General features: G+C 42.3%; 1 protein-coding gene across 10 annotated transcripts in view; it reads left to right on the top strand.

Annotated features, from left to right (window-relative positions):
* Positions 1-26,510, top strand: part of LOC105483983 (CCR4-NOT transcription complex subunit 6) — an 85,916-nt gene that overhangs the window by 18,936 nt on the left and 40,470 nt on the right. For 7 of the 10 annotated variants that reach the window (XM_011745086.3, XM_011745084.3, XM_011745085.3 and 4 more), the window contains one exon: positions 16,173-16,286. In XM_011745086.3, coding sequence (XP_011743388.2) covers positions 16,175-16,286 — 112 coding nt within the window. In that variant the 5' untranslated portion in view covers positions 16,173-16,174. Of the gene's footprint in view, positions 1-7,438; positions 7,524-8,837; positions 8,961-9,042; positions 9,149-16,172; positions 16,287-26,510 lie in introns of those variants that run through there. The other 3 variants (XM_071097972.1, XM_071097973.1, XM_071097971.1) reach the window with 3 other exon arrangements.

Below are 26,510 nucleotides of genomic sequence, written 5' to 3'. Positions count from 1 at the left end.
TTTTTAGTAGAGATGGCATGTCACCGTGTTAGCTAGGATGGTCTCAATCTCCTGTCCTTGTGCTCCACCCACCTTGGCCTCCCAAAGTGCTGGGATTACAGGCTTGAGCCACCGCGCCCGACCATTTATTTATTTTTTGAGACAGGGTCTCTGTCGCTCAAGCTGGAGTGCAGTGGCACAATCCAGGCTCACTGCAGCCTTCTCCCCAGGCTCCAGTAATTTTCCCGCTTTGGCCTCCTGAGTAGCTGGGACCATAGGCATGTCCCACCACACCTGGCTTTTTTTTAATTTTTATTTTTTATTTTTTATTATTGTTTTGAAACAGAGTCTTGCTCTGTCGCCCAGGCTGTAGTCAGTGGCACAATCTCGGCTCACTGCAAGCTCCACCTCCCAAGTTCAAGCGATTCTCCTGCCTCAGCCTCCCTACTCTCAGAGTAGCTGGGATACAGGTACGTACCACCATGCCCAGCTAATTTTTGTGCTTTAGAGACGGGGTTTCACCATATTGCCCAGGCTGGTCTTGAACTCCTGACCTCGTGATCCACCCGCCTCCACCTCCCAAAGTGCTGGGATTACAGTTATGAGCCACCACGCCTGGCCCTTTTTTTAATTTTTAGTTTTTGTAGAGACAGGGGTTTCCCTGTGTTGCCCAGGCTGGTTTCCTCCCGCCTCGGCCTCCAAATATGCTGGGCTTACAGGTTTGAGCCATACCATATGTCTGAAACTTCTCGATTTTATAGTTGGAAGTCAGCTTCACTATAATCACAGCACTTTGGGAGGCCTAGGTAGGTGGATCATGAGGTCAGGAGTTCGAGACCAGCCTGGCCAACATGGTGAAACCCCATCTCCACTAAAAATACAAAAATTAGCCGCGCGTATTGGCGGGCGCCTGTAATCCCAGCTGCTCGGGAGGCTGAGGCAGGAGAATCGCTTGAACCTAGAAGGCAGAGCTTGCAGTGAACCGAGATAGCGCCACTGCACTCCAGCCTGGGTGAAAGAGCAAAACTCCATCTCAAAAAAAAAAAAGTCTGCTTCACAAAGAGCTTGTTTTTCTGAATTTTGCAGTGTAATTAGGACTTGGCTTTAGGTAGAATAATCTAAGTGGTATTTAGGTTAGTTGTAATCCTAAAAGCATAAGTACCAATTAGAAGAGGCCATTGTAATGGTTGAGGAAACAAGAATTAAAGTCCTAAATTCGAGTGGTGGTAACAAAAATAAGAGAATGGTAGTGTGAGTGCATGGTTGTGAGGTTTTTGTTGCTTTCTAGTTGCTTAAGCTGTAAGATCATGCATTTATTATTCTTTATTCATAGTACCTGGCAGAGTGCTTGTCACATTGAAGGTGCTCAGTGAATATTTGTTGAATAAATGATTCTGTAAAGAAAACTTCCTTAAGAAAGCATGGTTCCACTGTATTGAATGGCTTTTGGATTTTTTTTCTATGGAAACCTGATTTTGGTCATGAAGGAAAAAATAGAACAGTTCATTAGTGTAATTTGCTAGGTATTACACAAGACGTTGGGAGATACAAACTGTTTGGAGGTGACATATGCTGTGGTAAATGTATGGTGTGCATGCAGAGTGGGGAGTACTGAACTTGTTCCCGTGTTGAGGAGGGCTTACAGAGGCTGTAATATGTCGTCTGAGTTCCTGTGAAGAGAAAGTAGGAGTTTAGGATGAAGGTTGTCTTTAGTAAAGAGATTAGCATGTGTTGAAAGACTTATATTTTAGGCTGGGTGCAGTGGCTCACATCTATAAACCCAGCACTTTAGGAGGCTGAGGCAAGAGGATCCCTTGAGGCCAGGAGTTCAAGACCAGCCTGGGCAATGTAGTGATGCCCCCCCATCTCTACAAAAAACTGGAAAATACTAGCTGGGTGTGGTGGTGCCTGAGCCCAGGAGCCTGTGATTGCACCACTGCACTCTGGCGTAGGTGACAGCGAGACCTTGTGTCAAAAAAAGTCTTAGAACTAGGTTTCCTCTAATTAGGACATTATAGGGTAGCATGTGTCAAAGGGCTGTAGATAAGTGAGAAAATAGCTAAGTTGAGGTAGTAGAGGACTTTGAGGTTTGAACTTCATGCAGGCAGGCAGGCAGGGCCATTTAAAGTTTTAATAGGAGAGTGGCATGAGCAGGTGCATATGAGGAAAGTAATCAATGGCAGTGTGGGGAGGATGTGTAATATTTGAAGTTGAGAAATGAGGAGGGTCTGTATTAACTTCAGTGGAAGTAGATTGGCATGAAGGTTAGTGTCACTGCCTTTTCAGATGTGCCCTAACTTACAGTAGCTCTAAGGAGCCTGATTACTCAAAAAAAGGGTCTTTCTGCACATGAGTTTATTTCTTCCTGCTTACCTCCCTTCCTTTCCTCTGTTGCCCTTTGTTTTCTCCTTAATGGTTGGGAAAAGAAGTAAAGCACAAAGAATGGAGAAGAAGAAAATGTGAAAAGCATAGTAAAAGAAAAGAGAGATGTCAAATTCAAGATTTAAAAAAATTTTTTTTCTGAGATCAGGGTCTCACTGTGTTACCCAGGCTGGTGGAATATATATATATATATATATATTTTTTTTTTTTTTTTTTGAGACGGAGTCTTGCTCTGTCACCAGGCTGGAGTGCAGTGGCACCATCTTGGCTCACTGAAACCTCTGACTCCCTGGTTCAAGCAATTCTCCTGCCTCAGCCTCCGGAGTAGCTGAGACTACAAGCACGTGCCACCACGCCCAGCTAATTTTTGTATTTTTAGTAGAGACGGGGTTTCACCATGTTGGCGAGGATGGTCTCGATCTCCTGACCTTGTGATCCGACTGCCTTGACCTCCCAAAGTGCTGGGATTACAGACGTGAGCTACCACACCCGGCCCCAAAGTGCTGGGAAAATTCAGAATTTTATCTTGTCAACTAAGATTGCCTGTAACTCAGTCTCATTTCCCTTAAAGAAAATCTGGCCCACTAAAATAAATGGTTTAACATCTGAGAGCCTTTTAACAAAAAACCACATTTTTATACCTGGTCAGAATAACATCACGCAAATCATTAATGTAAACATGAACTAGGTATTACATGTCTTCTCTCACTGTCCATAAAATTTTTTTTAGTGCTGGTTTATGGGTCCAACGTAGGGACTGTTCATTGCATCTGAATATATTCCTTAAGTCTCTTCAAATCTAGAATAGTGCTGACACCAGTTTGTTGAAGGCAACAGGCCGGTTTACCTGCAGAAAGTCCCACATTCTCTCATGTCTGATTTCTCCTTTGATGTCATTTGGCCAGTTCCTCTAGTTTTCAAATCAAGGTGTAAACATTACTGACGTGTATTTCATACTGCACCACAGCAAGCAAGAGACCCCAATACCTGGTTCTTCCTCCATAGTGTTGGTAAGACTGGTGAAGGGAGTAACAATTTATTCCTCCATTAAACGTTTTCTACCTTATAATCAGAAAGTAGTCTGTGTAGAATCTGTGTACTGGTGGCTTTTAGCATTTCATTAGTGCCAGTATTCATCTAATGCTTTTAACCCAGTATAATGCTTTTTTTTTTTTTTTTCCCTAAGGGTTTCACTCCTTTTGCCCAGGCTGGAGTAGAGTGGCATGATCACTGCCCACTGTTGCCCCTTTCCTGGCTCAGGTGATTCTCCCATCTCAGCCTCCCGAGTAGCTGCGATGTACCACCATGCCCAGCTAATTTTTGTATTTTTACTAGAGACAGGGTTTTGCTGTGTTTCCCAGGCTGATCTTGAACTCGTGGGCTCAAGCTATCTGCTCACCTCAGCCTCCTACAGTGCTGAGATCACAGGCATGAGCCACTGCACCCGGCTGTTTTTATAATCCTTGATTAATGTCGAATAGGAATTATAAAATGATGTCTTAAAAAATTCTTTCATCATTTATTAGCTGTCATTGTTTTGTAAAGTGGAGCTTTTCTTTTCTTTCTTTTTTGGAGACAAGGTCTCTCTCTGTCGCCAGGCTGGAGTGCAGTGGCGCAATCTCGGCTCACTGCAACCTCTGCCTCCCGGGTTCAAGTGATTCTTCTGCCTCAGCCTCCCGAGTAGCTAAGACTACAGGCACGTAGTTGTGTAGAGGGGTACAGGCACCACGCCCAGCTAGTTTTTGTATTTTTAGTGGAGATGGGATTTCACCATGCTGACCAGGCTGGTCTTGATCTCTTGACCTCATGATCTGCCCACCTCGGCCTCCCAAAGTGCTGGGATTACAGGCGCGAGCCACTGCGCCTGGCCAGGTAGGGCTTTTCTTAAACTGGGGCTGTTTGATTACTCTGAATCCAGTTCCTGCTGAGGCGTAACCACTTACATCTTTCTCTTCAGTTACCTATCTCCATATTGTAATAGCTGCCTCAGATAGTGGCTGACTTGCAGTCCATGTCCCATCTCTTCCCCCATCTCCCCGTCTCCCCGTCTCTCCTCCTTGCCTTGATTACTATGGTAGTTTCATCTTTTACATCACTGCCAGCTCTTTTTTTGCAGCACAGAAAGGATTATGTTATCTCTCTTTTGTTTTGGCTTTGTTTATTGAGGTTCTCATAGATTTGTATTGATTCATTGTGTTTCATTCCATTGTAATTATGATTCTTACTGCTCAAATGGTCATAGTTTGTCCAGTGACGACCCCTTCTAGCTGGCTTCTGTATCGTGTTGACTTGATGACTCCATTAGACTTTAGCTTTTTGGCACTGAAAGATGTCCCAGGCTTGTTTTATACATTTCTTGCCTATCTTTTAATTGACCATTTTACGAAGAACTTTGCTTTCTTGGTATTAGAGCTCGAAATTGAGAATTTAGGAGTGCCATTATTTCAGAGGTAATATTGCTTCTACAACACTTCAGTAGATAGAAATAAATTAAATCATAAGTTTATGTTGATATTCTCAAGCCAGTTTTAGTATTTGTGTGTGTTGGGGCGGGGTGGTGTTGGTGATGGCGGGGGAGAGACAAGGTCTTACTCTGTCACCCAGGCTGGAGTGCAGTGGTGTGATCATAGCTCTCTGTAGACTTGACCTTCCAGGCTCAGGCAGTCCTCCTGCCTCTACAGGCATGTGCCACCACACCTGGGTGATTTCTTTTTAGTTTTTGTAGAGATGAGGGATCTCCCTTCGTTGCTCAGTCTGGTCTCGAACTTCTGGGCTCAAGCAGGCCTCCCGCCTTGGCCTCCCAAAGTGCTGGGATTACTGTTATGAGCCTGGCCAGTGTTTCCATTTAATTTCCTTGATTTATAAATACACCCTTTCTCTGAAAATCTTGGTTCCTTTTAATTTAACTTAATTTAGCTGTTTAAAAAATTTTTTTGTAGAGACGTCTCATCACGTTGCCCAGGTTGATTTTGAACTCCTGGGCTGAAGTGATCTGCCTACCTTGGCCTACCAAAGTTCTGGGATTATAGGCATGAGCCACCTTGTCCAGGTTATCTTGGGTTCCTAAGATGAAGCTAAAATGAGCTACTGAGAGACCCACTTTCCAGAGTTTATTCGAGAATAGCAAGGGATTATAATCAAGGACACGTGCTTTAAGGAATCTTAGGTGCATCCAAAGAGGTTGGGGTAAGAGGAAACTTTTAAAGACAAAGAGGAAGTCCAAGTAAGTTGTTTTGAAACAAAGACTGTTGGTTACAAGGGCTTATTGTAGGAGTTGGTGGTGTTTCATTGGTTCATCGGTAGAGACAGCTGTGTCAGGCAGTTGTACAAGCAGGTTACCTGAGACACTGCCATTTTGAGGAATTCCTTGCATAGTAAGGTCTCCATTTGGTTAGAGCTTGACATTAGTCACTCCATTTTGATACTGATAACTTTCGCACTAATGGCATTAACAATGTCGTAATGAGTACTTACTTAGCAAAAGTTTGTGGGTTGTTTGTTTCCTTAGTAATTGCTCATCTGGAAAAAGTCTTTTCACCTGGCCAAGTGTTAGAATATAGAATATTTTTTAGTTCAGGTAAAATTTACATAAAATGCAATGTACATGTAGACCTTAACTGTATAATTTGAGTCTTGATAAATATATATATCCATATAAACCATGCACCAATTAATATATTGAATATTTCCATCACTGTAGAGGCAAAATGTTCTGATTTTTATCACCACAAATTCATATAAATGGAATCTCTTGGGTCTCTTATTTAATGTTTGAGATTGATTCGTATTTGTGTGTATCAGTTCATCGATTCATTGTTTTTTATTGTTTAGTAGTATTTAGTGGTGTCAGTTTGTTAAAATTTGGTTATCCATTTGCTTTTTTTTTTTTTTTTTTCCTGAAAAGGAATCTCGCTCTATTGCCTAGCTGGAGTACAGTGGCTCAATCTTGGCTCACCACAACCTCCGCCTCCTGGGTTCGAGGGATTCTCCTGCCTCAGCCCCCCGAGTAGCTGGATTTATAGGCATGTGCCACCACACCCAGCTAATTTTTGTGTTTTTGGTAGAGATGGGGTTTCACCCTGTTGACCAGGCTGGTCTTGAACTCCTGATCTCCAGTAATCTGCCCGCCTCGGCCTCCCAAAGTGCTGGGATTACAGGCGTGAGCCACCACGTCCAGCCTATCCATTTACTATTATTGAACATTTGGGTTTTCAGTTTTTGGCAATTATGAATAAAGCTGTGATGAACAACTGTATTGTCAACCTGAAATAATTGAAATGAGCAGAATCCAGTTTCAAAGAGTTTTTAAATACGAGTTTTAAGTGAAAATCTGGGAATGACTATCTGGGGAATATGGACTCCATACATAGCACTAGGATCTGGGCTTCAAAGTTAAACGTTAAGGGCCTGGGCCGGGCATGGTGGCTCACACCTGTAGTCCCAGCACTTTGAGAGGCCAAGGCGGGCGGATCACGAGGTCAGGAGATTGAGACTATCCTGGCCAACATGGTAAAACCCCCGTCTCTACTAAAAATACAAAAATTAGCCAGTCGTGGTGGCGCCTGCCTGTAGTCCCAGCTACTCAGGAGGCTGGGGCAGGAGAATCACTTGAACCAGGGAGTCAGAGGTTGCAGTGAGCCAAGATTGCGCCACTGTACTCCAGCCTGGCAACAGAGCGTGACTCCATCTCAAAAATAAAATAAAATACATAAAAAGTTAAGGTGCTGCTTGTACAGGCAGGAAACAAAGACATTTAACAGGATTACAATATTTTCTCTGCAAGGTTCGTTTATGAGTTACAACAGTTTAGTTATAGATTGTTTTCTTTTCCATATAACTTGTTTTTAAATTTTTTTTCTTTCGAAGAGTGTGTTTAACATTCCATCTTTTTTTTTTTTTTTTTTTTTTTTGAGATGGAGTCTCGCTCTGTTGCCCAGGCTGGAGTGCAGTGGCGTAATATCAGCACTGCAACTTTTGCCCCTTGAGTTCAAGCAGTTCTCCTGCTTCAGCCTCCCGAGTAATTGGGACCACAAGCGCATACCACCACGCCCAGCTAATTTTTGTGTTTTTAGTACAGACGGAGTTTCATCGTGTTGCTGGTCACGAACTGCTGAACTCAGACAGTCTGCACGCCTTGGCCTCCTGAAGTGTTCAGATTACAGGTGTGAGACACTGCGCCCTTCCACATTCCATCTTGAATGATGTGGTGGTCATGAAGTCTGTGTGTGAGAGAGGAAAGAGGGAAATTAATCTGTAATGAATATCAGCAGCTAATAGGAAGAGGCACGACATCTTCCCTGGCACTCATTGGTTAGTCATTTACAACAGTTTACAGAACAATGTAGGTAAGAAATAAGGCTAACGTATAATCAGAGAAACAAAAGCTACAGCTTCCTAGGTTCCAGTTGCCTGTTTAAGCGACTCAGGTTTCATAATCACATTCTCTTAAGGCTCAAAATATTTAACAAGTTCCAACAACCTAGATTTTTGAATTACTTATTTTTGCAATATACATATCTTTTGGGGTATGTATATTTTCATTTCTTTTGGGTAAATACTCAAAGGTGTATGTGCTGAGTTACAGATTGAGTAATAATTTTTTTTTTTTTTTTTGAGACAGAGTCTCGCTCTGTCGCCCAGGCTGGAGTGCAGTGGCGCAATCTCGGCTCACTGCAAGCTCCGCCTCCCGGGTTCACGCCATTCTCCTGCCTCAGCCTCCTGAGTAGCTGGGACTACAGGCGCCCGCCACCGCGCCCGGCTAATTTTTTTTGTATTTTTAGTAGAAACGGGGTTTCACCGTGGTCTCGATCTCCTGACCTTGTGATCCGCCCGCCTCGGCCTCCCAAAGTGCTGGGATTACAGGCGTGAGCCACCGCGCCCGGCCGAGTAATAATTTTTTTAAAATAATTTCAGGTTTTATTGTAGACCCAAGGGGTACATGTGCAGGTTTGTTACATGGGTATATTGTGTGACATTGAGGTTTGGGACATAAATGATCCCATCACACAGGTAGTCAGTCGATTTTTAGCCCTTACAGTCCTTCCCCTCTCCTTCTAATAGTCCCAGTTTTATTGTTCCCATGTTTATGTCCGTATGTACCCAGTGTTTAGCTCCCGCTTATACAGTATTTGGTTTTCTTTTCCTACATTAATTCACTTAGGATAATGGCCTCCAGCTACATCCATGTTGCTGCAAAGGATATGATTTCTTTCTTTTTTGTGGCCATGTAGTATTCCATGATGTATATGTGCCACATTTTCTTTATCCAGCCCACTGTTGATGGCAGCTAGGTTGATTCCATGTTTTTACTATTGTGAATAGTGCTGCAGTGAATATACCAGTGCATGTACCTTTTTTGTAGAAAGATTTATTTTCCTTTGGGTATAGAACCAGTAATGGAATTGCTGGGTCAAACGGGTGGTTCTGTTTGTTATTTATTTATTTATATCTATCTATCAATCAATTTATCTCTCAAGACAGAGTTTGACTCTTATCACCCAGGCTGGAGTGCAGTGATGTGATCTCAGCTCCCTGCAAACTCCACGTCCTAGGCTCAGACGATCCTCCCACCTCAGCCTCCCAAGTAACTGGGACCATAGGTACTTGCCACCATGCTGGCTAATTTTTGTATGCTTTTTTTTGTAGAGATGGGGTTTTGTGGTCTCGATTTCTAATTTTTGTATTTTTTTTTGTAGAGATGGGGTTTTACCTTGTTGCCCAGGCTGGTCTCCAATTCTTGGCTCAGATGATCCGCCCTCCTCAGCCCCCCAAAATGCTGGGATTATAGGTATGAGCCACTGGGCCTGGTTTAGTTCTGTTTTTAGTTCTTTGAGAAATCTCCCAACTGCTTTTCACAATGGCTAAACTAATTACATTCCCACCAACAGTGTATAAGTATTCCCTTTTTTGGGCAGCCTCGCCAGCATCTGTTAGTTTTTGTCTTTTTAGTAATAGCCATTCTGAGTGGTGTGAGATGGTATCTCATTGTGGTTTTGATTTGCATTTTTCTGTTTCGTTATGTTGAGTATTTTTTCGTGTTTGTTGGCAGCTTGTATGTCTTGTTTTTTGAGACAGGGTCTCACTCTTGCCCAGGCTGGAGTGCAGTGATGCTATCTCTGCTCACTGTGGCCTCAACCTCCTGGAGCTCAGGTGATCCTTCCGCCTCACGTCCCAAAGTAGGCTGAGGTGGGAGAGGGCATGGAAGCTCTGCCCCCCTACGCTGTTCCTCACCCTGTATACAACTTCATCTGTCTGTTCATCCGTGTACTTTACCATATCCTTATAACGAACCAGTTAATGTGTTTGCCCGTGTTCTGTGAGTCCTTCTAGCAAATTAATCCAACTCCAGGAGGGAGTGTTAGGAACCCAGCCTTATAGCCGGTCATCAGAAGTGTGGGTGATGACCTTACTTGTGTCTGAAGAAGACAGGGACAGTATTGTGGGACTAAGCCCATAATCTCAGTGGGATCTAACTCCAGGTAGATAGTGTCAGGATTGAATTGACCTATAGGACACTCAGTGGGTATATGCTAGAGAATTGCTTGGGGTGTGGGGAAAAACCTTCACACATCTGGTCATAGAAGCATTCGTGTTAAGTGTGAGTGTGGAGGAAAAACGGTTTGCATTTTCTTTCACAGTAGATTCTCAGGCACCCCTATTATTTTCCCCTTAGATGTTCATTTTGAAGGTTAAGTATAGATGGCTTTTTTTTTTTTTTTTTTTTTCTGCGTACTGTGGTTGGTGGGGGTGGAGAGGTTGTGACATATCTGCTGGCTAGGGACTATTAGGATGGGTGGATTTCGGCTCTGGTTTTTATTATTTTGTAACTACCAATCCTTTTCCCAGGCGGAACACTCAAATGTTTGATTGTCCCTAATTTTCACTGGACATGTTTGATTCCTGACTGAAAAATAGACCAGAGGCCCTTTCTTAGGTTTCTCTTTTTAGCAGCTATTTCTTTTCACCTCTCTCCTAACCAGAGGAGGTTCAAATATATTTAAGTGCTTTACATGTAACTTTTTCTACTTTGCCTTTGTGGATATCTTCATTCCAGTTGGTTTTCTTAACTTTTATTTCTTTTCACTTTACTTCATATTCTGCTAAGTCTCTTATAACCCCTCACTGTGATTCCTATCCCCAGCTCCCCCTAGGCCCCAGCATTTCTGAACGTGTGAAGTAGACTGGATTCCTGAAGGTTTTTTTCCTCCCTCTAGAGTCTGGCAGACCTTCAAAGTTTATGGCGTACACGTAGGCCGCTCGTTAAATGTTTCTGGATAGTCTTTTAACGGTTTGTAATTCTTCTTGGCACCATTAACTTTCCGTAGTTAGATGGCCGTAGGTTTTGTATGTTTAAGCTGTTTCATAAACAAATATGAAAGCATATCTTTCTAATGCTTTGTGTTTGAGTGAAGTAATTATTCTAAGATCATGAAAAAGTGCTCTGAGATCTGAAACAGGTAGAGACTTTTGTTTGATTATGCCAGGATCAGTAGCAATGTCTGGCATTTAATTGGTAAGATGTTAACTACTTAGGTGCTATATGCCTGCTGACTCTGACTCTGGCCTAGCTATTAAAAAAAAAAAATTCTTTTGTAATTCTCCTTGAAAGTTTTCAGGTGTTTTTTGGAATACTTTTGTTATTTTAGATAGTAATCTTTGGTGACATACTGTACTTTTTAGAGAGCAAGAACTACTTGTTGATTTCAGAGCCTTGGGAAAGATCCTAAACTGCATGTATTCCTATATCCTTTCCTTTACCTAGTCTTCAGTGCTATACTTTGTCAGACTCCCAGAAAAATGGATTGGGTTTTTCAGCGCCTTGGGACTTAGAATGATGAGTACCTTAAATTTTAAGACTGCCAATCTCAAAATACGAAAAACCAAGAAAGGCAATGGTTGGCTGCCCAGGCAGAAATCAAGACTGTTTGGCACAGGTACAGGGCATGGTTTTCAGATGCCTTAGTCCAGTAACACTTCCTCAAGTGTGATCAAACTGAACAGTGATTCACACTAAGCTTACATGAGATTGATAAATCAGACTTCTGAACTTTCATCAATAATTCAAATGATTAATAGGACTAAAATACTAATCTCAGCTGGTCAAAGCAATTTCTTACCATTATAAAATTCTATTTGGGAAAGCTGATGAAGATCAGATAGTTACTTTGTAAGTGGAATCTGGTCACAATAGTGCCATTTAGGTGATCTTAAGGGATGCTGTCATCAAGCTCTGGTAGCACAGAACAGAGCATTATACTGATACATGCATGTCATTCAGAAAGAGCACTTTCCTTACCACCTTGTCCTCTAGACAGAATGAACACTTCTTCATGTTTGTTCTTTTGTATTGGGTATTTTGTATCAGTCTAAAAACAGCAGTTATTATATTTCTATATTGAATAAACTAAGGTATAAGACCAGTTTATTTTATCTCACCATTTATATTCTAAAGCAGCTTTTTAGGATTGCTTACCTCCTTCTGTGCTTTGAGTAAATAGTCAAAACCCATTTCTGTGTTTGAAAAGTAGGCTGGGTGCAGTGGCTTATGCCTCTAATCTCAGCACTTTGGGAGGCTGAGGCAGGTGGATCGCATGAGCCCAGGAGTTCGAGACCAGCTTTGGCAACATGGCGAAAATCTATCCCTACAAAAAAACACAAAGATTGGCCTGGCGTGTTGGCGCATGCCTGTAGTCCCAACTACACGGGAGGCTGAGGGGAGGATGGCTTTTGAGCCTGGGAGGTGAAGGCTGCAGTGAGCAGAGATCGCACCATCGCACTCCAGCCTGGGTGACAAAGTAAGACCCTATCTCAAAAAAAAAAAAAAAAGTAGGTCTACTTCCTGTCAGCAGGGAGGCGGCATAGCGTAAAGTAGCTTTAGCTTTTAATCAGACTCATTCAGACCTGACTCTGCTGTTTCCCAGCCTGGTAACACCGGGCAAATTGCTTATACTATTTTGAGTTTCTGTTTTCTGGTAAAATGGAGATAATTGCAACTCTGCAGGAAGAACTAGTAAAAAACTAAATCTAAAGAGAGAGGAGGAAAACCAAGAAAACAGATATTCTGGAAGGCAAGCAGTGTGTTTCTAGGAGGGGTGATCATCTATATCAAATACTGATCATAAGCAAAAAGAGGTCAGAGAAATGACCATTGGAAATAAGAATATAAGATCACTGGGTTTCTTCTTTAAAAAAAAAAAAAATTAAAAAGAGTGTTTTTAGAGACAGGGTTGTGCTTTGTTACCCAGACTGTAGTGCAGTGGCATGATTGTGGTTCACTGCAGCTTTGAACTCCTGGGCTCAAGTGATCCTCAGTCTGCAGCATCTCAAAGCCGTTGGTGTTATAGGCATGAGCCATTGTGCCTGGCTACTGGGTTTCTTCTTGATAGTTTTTGATGAAAGGTTGAAAACACTTACTAACTTGAATGGGTTTAACTGGGAAGAGGAGAATAGAAGACAGAGAACATACACAATTCCTGAGGATTGTTTTTGCTATAGAGAGAATGAGAGAAGGGAAGTAGCTGGAGCAAGAAATGAAGTTAAGCCTTTTTTTTTTTAATAGAGGAAGGAATAGCATGTATATGCGTGCTGAAAGTAAAGATCCAGGAGGGAGGCAGAATGTGACGAGAGGAAGGAAGGGATTGCCAGAGTCCTATCCTTGAATAGGCAGAATGAAGGGGTGGATCGAATTGCACAAATGGCTTACGTGCTAAGGGCAGGGATAGATGGGCATAGGTGGGAGATCTTAGAAAGGGCCCTTCTGACATTCTGTTTCATTGTGAAAATAGAAGTAAGGTCATCAGGCCGGGCACGGTGGCTCACGCCTGTAATCCCAGCACTTTGGGAGGCCGAGGTGGGCGGATCACGAAGTCAGGAGATCGAGACCATCCTGGCTAACACGGTGAAACCCCATCTCTACTATAAATGCAAAAAAATTAGCCGGGCGTGGCAGCGGACGCCTGTAGTCCCAGCTGCTTGGGAGGCTGAGGCAGGAGAATGGCATAAACCCGGGAGGCGGAGCTTGCAGTAAGCCAACATTGACTGAGCGAGACTCTGTCTCAAAAAAAAAAAAAAAAAAAAAGTAAGGTCATCAGCTGAGAGGGAGGATGGAGGAGCAGGTGTTAAGAGGTTTGAAGACGGAAGACAACTAGGAGAAGGGGATAGACTAGGAATTTACGTATTATTTCTGGGCAGTGTACAGAGTCTGAGGAATAATTGCTGACTGACTCTTTAAACTTCATGGTCATAGGTTTTTCTCCAGCTATGTTTAGCTGCATGGGTATACAGAGTAGGTGAACAATTGTTTAAACCAGGGTTATGATTTATCCAAAAGAATAAAAGCAAGACAAGAACAAGGGCTTTGAGGGAATGTACATGGGAGTGATGTTTTATTTCACCTAAATAGTTTAGAATGTATCTGTAATCGACAAGAATTTTTAAAAATCACATACAACCATAATACTTTTTTTTTTTTTTGAGACAGGGTTCACTGTCGCCCAGGCTGGAGTGCAGGGGCACAGTCACATGTTACTGCAGCCTCAACCTCCTGGGTTCAAGCTATCCTCCCACCTCAGCCTCCTAAGTTGCTGGGACTATTGGTGTATACCACCATGCTTGGCTAATTTTTAATTTTTTTGATAAATGATGGGGCCCAGGCTGGTGCTGGTCTGGAACTCCTGGGCCCAAGCCTCACAAAAGTGCTGGGATTACAGGCATGAGCCACTGTGCCTGAATCACAATACCTCTTTAATATTAACTAATATTTAGTCTATCTTCAGGTTTCTCTGATTTTCAAAATCAGAAAACCAGATTTGTTCAAGTTGGGACTAAACAAGGTCTGTACATTGCATTTGATTGCTGTGCCTCTTAAGTCATTTATTCCATATGTTTCTGCTTACTCCTCTTTTTCAGACCATTGATGTGTTCAAGAAATTTGGTCTTTTGTCATCTAGAACTTTTATATTCTGCATCTGACTGGCTGGCTGTATTCTTGTATTATTTTTACTTTAAAAAATTTTAATTGTGGTAAAATTCACAACGTGGTAGTTACTATCATAACCAAGTGTACCGTTTTGTAGTATTAAATATATTCACATGGTTTTGTCCTGTGGTGTTATTTTAAACATGTTCCTCTAGATCCCTTACTTTATGAAAACTAATATCAGATCTAGAGAGGCTTGATTTGATTCAGGTTCAGTTTTTAACTTTGTTGGTGAGGGGTCAAGGACATAGGTGGTTTGTGTGTACTTCTCATAGTGTCTTATTGGGAAGCAAGTAATGTCTGGTTGTCCTAACAATGAGACCAATCATTGGGTTTAGATTTTGTAGCCCAGGGGTCCTCAACCCTGGTACTTGTCCATGTCCTGTTAGGAACCAGGCCGCACAGCAGGAGGTGAGTGGCAGGTGAGCAAGGATTACTGTCCAAGTTCCGCCCCGTCAGATCAGCAGCAGCGTTAGATTCTCACGGGAGCACCAGCCCTTTTGTGAACTGCGCATGCGAGGGATCTAGGCTGTGCGCTCCCCATGGTGCGATCTAACTAATGCATGATGAAACCACCAGCCTCCCCAAATCCATGGAAAAGTGTCTTCCATGAAACTGGTCCATGGTGCCAAAAAGGTTGGGAATCACTGTTGTAGCCTGATCTATCCATTTAAAAATTTTCCATTGATATTTTTTTCCACTTAATGGTTTTATTAACCATTGATGATCATTGCCTAGATCCGTCGTTTTCTTAGAGATGGTAAACTATTTTCTAATTACGTAACTCTTTTTGGATTTATTAGCTAGAATTCTGTTAAAAACAGTCACCTAGTTTCTGCCAGAAATGCAGGATAAATGTTTGTGTCTTTTATTATTTGTTTGTTTATTTATTTTTCAAGACGAAGTCTTGCTCTGTTGCCCAGGCTGGAGTGCAGTAGCGCGGTCTTGGCTTACCACAAGCTCCGCCTCCTGGGTTCACATCATTCTCCTGCCTCAGCCTCCCAAGTAGCTGGGATTACAGGCACCCGCCACCACGCCCGGCTAATTTTTTTGTGTTTTTGAGTAGAGACGGGGTTTCACCGTGTTAGCCTGGATGGTCTCGATCGCCTGACCTCGAGATCCACCTGCCTTGGCCTCCCAAAGGGCTGGGATTACAGGCATGAGCCACCATGCCCTGCTGATTTTTTTTATTTTCTAATTTCTGGTGACTGAGTTTTTTGATTTTTAGATAAAAGTATGAACTCATGAAGTTCATAATGACTCAGTTGCAGTCATTCTTCTGATGTTCAGATTGTCTCATATTTGGTCAGTGGAAGCTTCTTCAAGCTGGCTCCTGTGTCCCCCACAGCTGCTGCAGCCTTGGTAGCCTCACAGCTTGTTTGTATCTGTCTTGTCCTGCACTTGAAATAATCATTTTCTGCAAGAAACTCCTAGTTTCTTTCAGTGGGAAATGGTAGAGATTGTAATATGGGTGTCCACTTTTAAAAGGTGTGGGTCGGGCGTGCTGGCTCACTCCTGTAATCCCAGCACTTTGGGAGGCCGAGGCGGGCGGATCATGAGGTCAGGAGTTAGAGATCAGCCCAGCCTATATGGTGAAACCCCATCTCTATTAAAAATACAAAAATGAGCCTGGCATGGTGGTACGTGCCTATAGTCCCAGCTACTTGGGAGGCTGAGGCAGAAGAATTGCTTGAAGAGGTTGGAGTAAGCCAAGATTGTGCCACCGCACTCCAGCCTGGGTGACAGAGTCAGACTTTGTCTCAAAAAAAAGAGGTGTTGTGGCTTTTGTTTATTTGATTTGTTTAGAATACTGATTGGTTTCTTTTTTTAACAGGCATGCCCAAAGAACAGTACGAGCCCCCTGACCCTCGGAGGATGTATACAATTATGTCTTCTGAGGAAGCAGCAAATGGAAAGAAATCCCATTGGGCAGAGCTTGAAATAAGTGGTAAGACATGGAAGCATGAATTTATGGTATGGAAATTAAGATATGGTAGTAAACTGAGTTTTCTAATGCCAATACAGGAAAGAAACGATTATATTTTACAAATATAATATGTTTATAAATGATTGTATTTTAGTAGCTTATCTTAGAAGCAGGAAGGTTCAATGAAAATATGATTGAGTCAAAGTTCAAAACCCATTCATTGTATATTTTCTCAGTATCAGTGTCCTCTTATAAAATACATAAATGTAAAATAATAACAAGGATGAAATGAAAATAACACATGTTAAATACTAGTGCCTAGTCAAGTATTTGTTCTGGTATTTGATTCTCTGATAAAGTAGGACTGAGCTTTTGCATTAGCAATGATGGATTTCTAGTGGGGTAGGAATGGCTGATCTGTATAGGTTTTGGGGTAGATTTGTTTCTCCTTATTTTCTTCATTGGCTTCTGAGTCTGAGTCACTGAGGATAGCCCTATTCAGAAACACAAAATCTTAGGAGTTTGAAGCGGACCTCAAATTTTCCTTCCCCTTTTAATGCAGTCTGGACATAAAGAAATATATGACCCCTCAGATGTGAAGGATATCCTTTCCCCAGCATCTCTGCCAGTGGGCACACAGCCTCTTTTTAAATATTTTGAAGATGGTGAAGGGACATTACTTCTCAGGGCAACCAGTGCTAGTGAAGTTTGGTGTTACTGTTGGCCTAATATGCTTCCCCTTTCCTTTCAGTTTGTTCTGATTTTTGCCTTCTGAAATAGTACAAAACAAATTTTGTCTTGTTTCTTGTGACTGTCCTTGATTTTTTAAAATTTAATGCAGCAGACATACTGAGCATATGCTGTGTGTAAAACGTTTTACCTGGCGCTGGCCCACATGCATGAAAGATATATAAAGTCCCTCTTTTTATGGAGCTTATGGCATTAGGGAGTGAGAGGAAGGGACTGCACAAGTATAAATAACAGACAAAACATAACAAATCTAGGTATAAAAGTGCTATATAACAGTAAGTAAAAAGGAAATAAGGATAATATCATTCCTCCTTTGTCAGCTCAAAATTTCTGGTTAACCTATTGAGTAAACTGAAATGCCTGCCTTTGCAGACATAGTAGAGGTCAGTACACACATGGGTCTCTCCTGTTTTCCTCCTTCTGATTTCTAGAGTGTTAGACTTTACAAAACCAAGTTCAGCTCAGTAAGTAGGTGTGGTCATGGAGAGTGAGATTTCTCTTCCTCTCTCCTGTCAGATTTGGCTTTCTGTGCCAGGGGAGCCCAAAGAGAAATATGCACTCTCATTTTGTAGTTATTATCAAAGCACAGGCTGTCACCACTCCTAGTTTTCCCTTTTAATTTTTTCAGGATTGGCATTTAACTATATTTACCTCTCCTTTTTTCAGCCCTTATTAGCAGTTTTTGAATTACAGTTCCTTTGCTTGTAAGGAAGTTCCCCCTATCTTACAGCATTAGGATATGCTAGAAAGCACTCAGGTCATTGAGATACATCTCTGAGGCTAAGGAGAGGAGAATCTCCTCCACCTTCTCCTCCTTCCACCAGGTACTGTGAACTCCTTGGTGATTGAGTCACTGTTGTCTGCTTACCCTGAACTTTGGGAAGAAGTTCTGGATACACATATAGGGAAAAACTCTCAAACCATGTTTTTCCTTTGCTCTCACACCACCACAATCATCAACACAAAGGAAGACTTCTGTGACCAAAGGTGTGGGTTTCTTTTCCCCACACACCAAGCAGCAGACACCAGTTTATGTGCCCTCCAATTCAATTCCAACGCTATCTACCTGGAGGGAGTGTCACATCCCACAGTTTATGGACTCAGTCCCCAAGACTGCCCTCTCCCCCTTCTATCACCAGTCCCGTGTTTGGGCCTCTAGAACTTGGACCAGCTTCAAGTTTGGGTTCCCACGACCCCCTCTTTGAGTTCAGTTAATTTGCTTCAGTGGTTCACAGAACTCAGAGAAACATCTGCTTACATTTACCAGTTTATTATAAAGGATATTACAAAGGATACAGGTGAAAAGATGCACAAGGCAAGGTGTAGAGGAAAAAGTGCAGTGTCCATGCCCTCCCTGGGCACACCACCCTTCAGGAGGAATCTCCTGCATTCAGCTATCTAGAAGCTCTCTGAACCCTGTTGTTTTGGGTTTTTATGGAGGCTTCATTACATAGGCATGGTTGAAAGCTGTAGAAATGTGATTATTGGACAAGCAAGGCACATCTGCTCAGACTTCTCTTGGGCTCTCTGTGTAGCATTCCTTCCTCTAAGGTATGGGGCAGGACCCTCTCCGGAATGAGGGTCTTCCGACCCCCTAGTGAGATTAGAGTCCTGCCTTGGGCAGGGGAAAGAAGGATAGGAGAAGGTCAGAGAGAGATCCTGTTTCCCGAGGCCTTAAGCACTCCAACATTATAACAAAGATTATGGGAGTTAGGAACCAGGAACCATGGATGAAAACATGAATATATTATACCGTAATACAACATAGGAAGGAAGAGGGGATACTCCTCTAAAGTAACCTTTCTTCATTTATTATTATTATTTAGAGATGAGGTCTTGTAATTCATATTAGTGAATTATTAGAAGGCCAAAAGCCTTGTAATCACCACCGAGGTCAAAAATTAGAACTTTTTCACTTTCCCCCGAACCCTCTCTATATGCCCCAGCCAGTCACAGCCCCCACCCTGCGCCCAAAATTAACCATTATCCTGACTTCTATAGTTGTTACTTTCTTGTCTACAAGGAAGTAGCTTTAGCACCAAATTATGTATACAGGGAAGATACTTGGGGGTGACAAAACAACTACATATTTTAATTGTGGTGGTTATGTAACTATGCATTTGTAAAGGAATCATAAGACAGTAAGAGTGAATTTTATCATATGTAGATTATACTTTGACATTTTTTTAAAAAGAAATTTTTTTTAAAGATTCAAGGGAGAGTGACAAATAAGCAACATGCAGAGAAATAAGCCTCTGAAGCAAATCAATGCACGTGATCAGAACGAATACTAAAAATGATAATTCAAGGAAACTTTCGTGAATTAAAAAAAAAATCAAACTACCGACTGAAAGAACACACAGTATACCTGAGAATATCAATGTAGAAAAACCAACACCAGGATATATTCTGATAAAATTACTGAGTTTACGGAAAAAGCATATGTTTTGGGCATCTAGCAAAAAGAGCAAGTGACTAGTAAGAAAATCAGAGTGTCATTAGACCTGCAGCAAGGCTTTATGCCATACCAAAAAAATTTTTTGGAGTAACATATTTAAGATACTTTAAGATTGTGTGAGCCGAGGATCTAGAATTCAGCAAAACTGGCTTTGAAATATAAAGGGCACAAACTATTACCAAAATACAGGAAACATAGGACATACTGTTGCTGTGAACACTTTTTAAAGAATCATCTAGAGGACAAGCTTCTAGACAAAGTGATTGGCGTATGAACTAGTAGGGGGCATTTAATATACAGTGACTTGAAAAACTAAGTCTGAAAATAGGAGTGTATGCAGGTTAAATGGGAAAGCTGATAGTATGTAGTGGGTACGTACTCTGACAATGTAGACCGACCACAGTTATGTAAAGGGGGGCAGGGCGGGTAAATGATATGCACACACAGTTTTATCTGCTCTCAGTAATCATATTGGTGGGATGAAACAAATAAATAAATATTCTATCATCCCATGTCCCTGAAGAACCAGGACTGTCAGTATTAAAGAAGATGCAGATATAATTATAAAAGAGGGGAACTAAAAGCCCTGTTATCCTGAATTTGAATTAAAAGTTCAGTATGTTTTCATAAGATTTTAGCTTGTATATTTGATATTTTGTCATACATCATATAAAACTTAAATATATTCATACCTTGTATTTATAAATGCATATGGTTACAAATATATGTCCTAGATCTGTCCATTGAAACCTTAGAAATAATAACTGACTCTAGCTAGAAATATCCCTAGCCCTGGCTAATTTTTATTTTTCATAGAGACGAGGTCTCATTATGTTGCTCAGGCTGGTCTTGAACTCCTGGCCTCAAGCAGTCCTCCCGTGTTGGCCTCCCAAAGTGCTGGGCTTGCAGACATAAGCCAACTCAGCCCAGACTGGCTCCTTTATTTGTTTCATTTCACAGATTTAGGAGGTATAAGTACAGTTTTCTTTTTTATATTTTAACAGTCTGTTTATTATTTATTTATCCCTCCATAGAACCACCACCCACACCAAGGAGATTATTTGGAGTGGATCACCTCCTAGAGCCTGGACTCTGACATCTAAGGCTTCCCACTCCCTAATTTTATGGCTTAGGTGGGGGATATGGTTCAGGCAAAACTGGTGTCTCCTTTTGGATACTGCAGAAGCAGGACCTAAGCATACCCATAAAGGTGGCCACACCCATCAAGAGTTGATTGGCAGGCTGGAAGACAATATTCTCCCAATGAAGGCACTTTTACCTCTATAGGGGGATGGGAATTGGTTCGCTGGGAGTATTGTTGTTGGGACAGGGAAGAGTTATTTCCATGGAAAACTTACTTGCAGGTTACAGAGAGAAATGAGGGGAGTTTGCCTACACTGGCCATCTGTGGGGCCAGTGGGGGCTGCAGTATATCTTTGCTACTGAAAGAGGAAGGTTGACGTAGTCATTAAAGCCAAAGAGGCCCTTAGCAATTAGGCCCAGTACCCCTGTGATGGTTTTGGAGTGGTTTCCTCTCTCAGCAAGGTCGATAATGGAGGTGATTAGGTAGAGGATCACTGTTAAGAGGGTTTGGAAGAAATTACTCCAGGGCCAATTGATGAATGGTATTTTGGTGTGCAGATCACACATGTAGCTGACAAAATAGCAGCAAGGATCATTTCAGCCACCAACAGGGAGGAATACTCTGGTGTGGAGGCACTTGAAGCAGATCAGGATCACCAGGCACAATGTAATCTTAGCAAACCTGGAGGATTCCCTTTTGGGTGCACAAGAAGTTGGCCTCAGCAGCGGGGGAGCTGAGAGGCACTCTGAATCCACCATGGCATGGGCTGGAGTCCCTGGGGACGCAGAAGATGTGCTTACTTGTTCATGGGGTCGAGGACACTGCGCACCCAGCCATCTGGCTAGGAAGGGGGCCCCTGGTGCGCAGGGAGTCACAAGTACAGTTTTCTTACCTGGATATATTGTGTAGTGGTGAAGTCTGTCCTTCTAGTGTACTCATTGCTCTAATAGTGAACATTGTACCCAAAAGGTAACTTTTTCACCTTCTTCACCCTCCCGTGTTTTGGAGTCTTCAGTGTCTTGTTTTTCCACTCTGTATGTGCATGTGTACCCATTGTTTAGCTCCCACTTGTAAGAAAGAACGTTGGTATTTGACTGTTTCTGAGTTGTTTTGCTTAGGATAACAGCCTCCAGTTCTCTTCAGGTTGCTGCCCAAGATGTGCTTTCATTCTTTTTTATAGCTGAGTAGTATTCCTTGGTGTATAGATACACTACATTTTGTTTATCCAGTCATCCATTGTTGGACACTTAGGTTGATGCTGTATCTTTGCTATTGTGAATAGTGCTACAATACATGAGTGCAGGTTATCTTTTTGACGTGATGATTTCTTTCCCGTTGGGTATACCCAGTAGTGGGATTGCTGGATAGAATGGCAGTTCTATTTTTTGTTCTGTGAGAGATCTCCATACAGTTTTCCATACAGGTTGTACTAATTTACATTCCCACCAACAGTGTTTAAGCATTCCTTTTTCTTCACATTCTTGCCAGCATCTGTTGGTTTTGACTTTTTAATAGTAGCCTTTCTGAGTGGTGTAAGATGATATTTCATTGTGGTTTTAATTTGCATTTCTCTGATGATTATTGATGTTGAACTTTTTTTCATCTTTGTTGGCAATTTGTATGTCTTTTGAAAAATATTTCATGTTCTTTGCCCACTTATTATTAGGGTTTTTTTTCATGTTGAGTTTCTTGTAGATTCTGTATATTAACCCCTTGTCAGATGCGTAGTTTGCCAATATTTTCTCTCATTCCCTAGACTGTTAATTATCATTATTTTTGCGGTGCAGAAACTTCTTAATGTAATTAAGTCTCATTTATCTATTTGTTTTGAGATAGTATATCATTGTTCTGTGGCCCAGGCTGGATGGAGTAGTGTAATCTCAAACTTCTGAGCTCTAGTGATCCTCCTGCCTCAGCTTCCCGAGTAGCTAGGTGCACACAACCGTGCCTGGCTTTTTTTTTTTTTGGAAATAGGATCTCACTTTGTCACCCAGGCTGGAGTGCAGTGATGCCATCTCGGCTTCACTGCAGCCTCGACCTCCTGGGTTCAAGCGATCTTCCTGCCTCAGCCCCTCAAGTAGCTGTGATGATTGGGAAGGTGCACGTCATGGTGAGTTCTTCCGTGCTGCTCTGTGGCCTTCTGGCATGCATTGTTTCTAAGGAAAGGTCATACTTATCCTTGTTTCTTTTATGTATGTCTGTTTTCTGTGGCTGCTTTAAGAGTCTCTCCTCATTACTCATTTTATGCAGTGTGATAATGATGTGTCTTGTAGTTTTGTTTCGTTCTTTCGTTTTTCTTGTGCTGCCTAGGTGTTCTTGAGCTCGTTGGCTCTAGGTTTCTGGTTTAGGCTACCATTTTTTCAAGTAATTTTTTCTGCCTCCCTACCTTCCCTCCTTGGGGAGTACAGTTGCCTGTATTTTAGGCTACTTGAAGTTGTCTTACAGCTAACTAATGCTATGTTTAATTTATTCTTGCCTTTATTTTCTTTTTTAAAAATATTTTAGGCAGTTTTTATTGCCGTTTCTTCAGTTTTACTAATATTTTTATTTGCAGTATCTAATCTGCCATTAATTCCATCTAGTAATAGTATAGTTTTCATCACAAGTTGAGCCATGGATGTTTTTTATATCATTCATGCTGTTACTGAACATTTTCCCTACTTTTTTATGTATATTTAATACAAGTACCTTTTTATGCCCTTATCTGCTGATTCATCTTTTTCATTTCTGGGTTGGTTTTAATTTATTTCTGTCTTCTACTTTGTGTACCTGGTAATGTTTTATGGGACACAGTGTACTGTGCATTTTACCTTCTTTGGTGGCCAGATATTGTATCCCTAGAAGTACTCTTGAGCTTTCTTCTGAGCTACAGTTAGACTATTTGGAAACAGTTTGATTCACTTAAAGCTCACTTTAAAGTAATACTTCCCGGAATACTCTGTGAATAGGTTTCCCATGCCGACTGGTGGAATACAAATTGTTCCTGACCCGCGTGATCCCCAAGGATTGTTCCCTCGGACTGCTTCGGAGTTTTGCTCTTGTCGCCCAGGCTGGAGGGCACTGGTGCAGTCTCGGCTCACTGCAACCTCCGCCTCCCGGTTCAAGTGATTCTCCTGCCTCAGCCTCCTGAGTAGCTGGGAGTACAGGCACCCGCCACCATGCCCAGCTCATATTTTGTATTTTTAGCAGTGACGGGGTTTTACTATGGTGGCCAGGCTTTTCTTGAACTCCTCTCTTCCGGTGATCCGACTGCCTCGGCCTCTCCAAGTGCTGGGATTACAGGCATGAGCTACCGCACCTGGCCCGCTCTGCTGTTTTCAACTTTTCTGCACCCCATCCTTGGTCCCTGGCCTCAGGTTATTTCTCACATGTATTTGCTGATGATTGTGCAGTCGAAGACTCAGGGGCCAGGGCCCCATCCTTTTCAGATCTCCAGAGCTTTGTATCTGTGTAGCTCTCTCCTCTTTGGCAGTCTGTCCTGTGGACTCGAGCCACCTTGGCCTCTCCAGACTCCTAGCTTCATTTCCTCAACTTGTGTATTACATAGACTACCTGCGTTCTGTCCCTTTGCACTACTATCAGGAAAGTTCCAGTAAGCTGGAACTGTGATAACTGCTCACTTTGTGGTTTCCTATCTATTACTCATCACTGTCCTGTGCTGTGTGGTATCTAGTGTCTAAAAAATGATTTTCTAATATGTTTTGTCTGGTTTCTTTGTTGTAGGTAGGAGGATAAATTCAGTTCCTGTTACTCTATCTTATCCAAAAGTTTAGTAAGCCTATCATATATATATTTTTAAAAGACCGTGTCTGATAACTTCAGTATCTGAATCTTCTGGGGGTTCCTTTGGTCTGTAAATTTGTTGAATGCTGGAAATAGTAGAATGTCTTGATGGTATTTTCTTCCTTAGGAGTGAATTTACTTTTGTGTTTCCCAGGCAGTTGTAGAGAGGTAGATGGCCTTAATCTTACTAGGGTTTTGGCAGGACACAATGGCTCATGCCTGTAATTCCAGCACTTTAGGAGGTCTTGGCGGGCAGATCACCTGAGATCAGGAGTTCGAGACCAGCCTGGCCATCACGGTGAAACCCCGTCTCTACTAAAAATACAAAAAATTAGCTGGGCGTGGTGGCAGGCACCTCCCAGCTACTTGGGAGGCTGAGGCAGGAGAATCACTTGAACCTGGGAGGCAGCGGTTACAGTGAGCCAAGATCATGCCATTGCACTCCAGCCTGGGTGACAGAGCGAGACTCCGTCTCAAAAAAAAATAAAAAAGAAAAAGAAAAAAGTAATAATAATTACAGTTTCATTGAATTTGAATCAGATGTTCAGTGCTTGTGAGGGTTGGCCTATTGCTGGGTCACCTTATTCCATTTGTAGCTCCCAGCTGAAATTCAGTGGGTTTTCTTGTTTGTTTGTTTGTTTGTTTGTTTGAATCAGAGTCTCTGTCACCCAGACTCCAGTGCAGTGGCGCAATCTTGGCTCACTGCAACCTCTGCCTCCCGGGTTCAAGCAATTCTTCTGACTAAGCCTTCTGAGTAGCTGGGACTACAGACGCCTGTCACCACTCTCGGCAAATTTTTATATTTTTAGTAGAGACAGGGTTTCACTATATTGGCCAGGCTGGTCTCGAAAGTACTCCAAAGTACTGGGATTACTGGTGTGAGCCACCGCACCCAGCCAACTTGGTGGTTTAAGAGAGTCTTCTTCCCAGCTGTGTAAGATGACTAGTTCTGCTGAGTGCCTCATTCTCTCATTTCCAGCTTTTGGCTCATTGGCTTGCCTCTTAACTGCTGCTTGTGATTCTGTTCCTCTAGAGAGGTAAAGTGGTGGGACATGTCCTCCTATTACCTGTCGGTACTTCCCTTCTCTCCAGGTTCTTTGTCACACCTTTGCTGCCGTTGTAGTTCTCCTGTGCTTTCGAAGTTGTGCTTTTGTGGGGTTTTTTAAAATCTAGTTTTTCTTTCCCTCAGTGGGATGGTTGGTCAACACAAACTACTCTTGTTACAGGAAGCTGAAATCAGACATGAACAAACTTTAAAATACTGCCTGAAGATCTGAAAATACCAAACAACTCTTATGTTTGTTTTGTTTCTATTACATGGGTACGGCACTGTGGTTGCCTGCTCTTGAGGGACACCTGTAGCCCACAACAGCTGTACTTGTCCTAGGCCCTTGAGATGGCAGTGCAGGGCAGAGAAATGTACTAACCAGAGCCACACTCAGGAAGCTTCCAGAAAATACACTTGGGTCTGAACTCCTCGTAGTCACTAAATGATCTTTGAGTCAGATGCCTACAGTCCCCACCTTCGCCTTGGTTTACTTTATGGCATTCTCCAACATTTTGAAGCCTTGAAACAGCGAGAATGTTGGCTCTATTCATACTTATTTTTCCATGAAGGAATGATGGACCATATCTCTCAAATTCTAGATTATGCTCTTCCGAGGTTGTGGTTTGTTGTTTTGTTTTGTTTTTGAGACAGAGTCTCACTCTGTTGCCCAGACTGGAGTGCAGTGGCGCAATCTCTGCTCACTGCAAGCTCCGCCTCCCCGTTCACACCATTCTCCTGCCTCAGCCTCCCGAGTAGCTGGGACTACAGGCGCCGCCACCACGCCCGGCTACTTTCTTTTGTATTTTTAATAGAGACAGGGTTTCACTGTGTTAGCTAGGATGGTCTCAATCTCCTGACCTCATGATCCGCCCACCTCGGCCTCCCAAAGTGCTGGGATTACAGGCGTGAGCCATTGCAGCCAGCTGCTTGTTAGTTTTTTTCTATATCTGCAAATGCATAGTTATTTTGATTTCCTGGTAGGTATACTAATTATATCTAGTTCTTTTAGTGTTTGCTGATCACCCGCCTGATTTCAGAACACACAAATTGATTTCTCTTGTCTCTTGGCATTTAGCAATAAAAGGTGCTGGGTATTTTAGAATGAAATCACTTATCGAAACA

The sequence above is a fragment of the Macaca nemestrina genome, chromosome 6, assembly GCF_043159975.1.
Source record: "Macaca nemestrina isolate mMacNem1 chromosome 6, mMacNem.hap1, whole genome shotgun sequence".
In the NCBI taxonomy this organism is placed as follows: Eukaryota; Metazoa; Chordata; class Mammalia; order Primates; family Cercopithecidae; genus Macaca; species Macaca nemestrina.
This window is presented reverse-complemented; position numbering and strand designations above follow the sequence as displayed.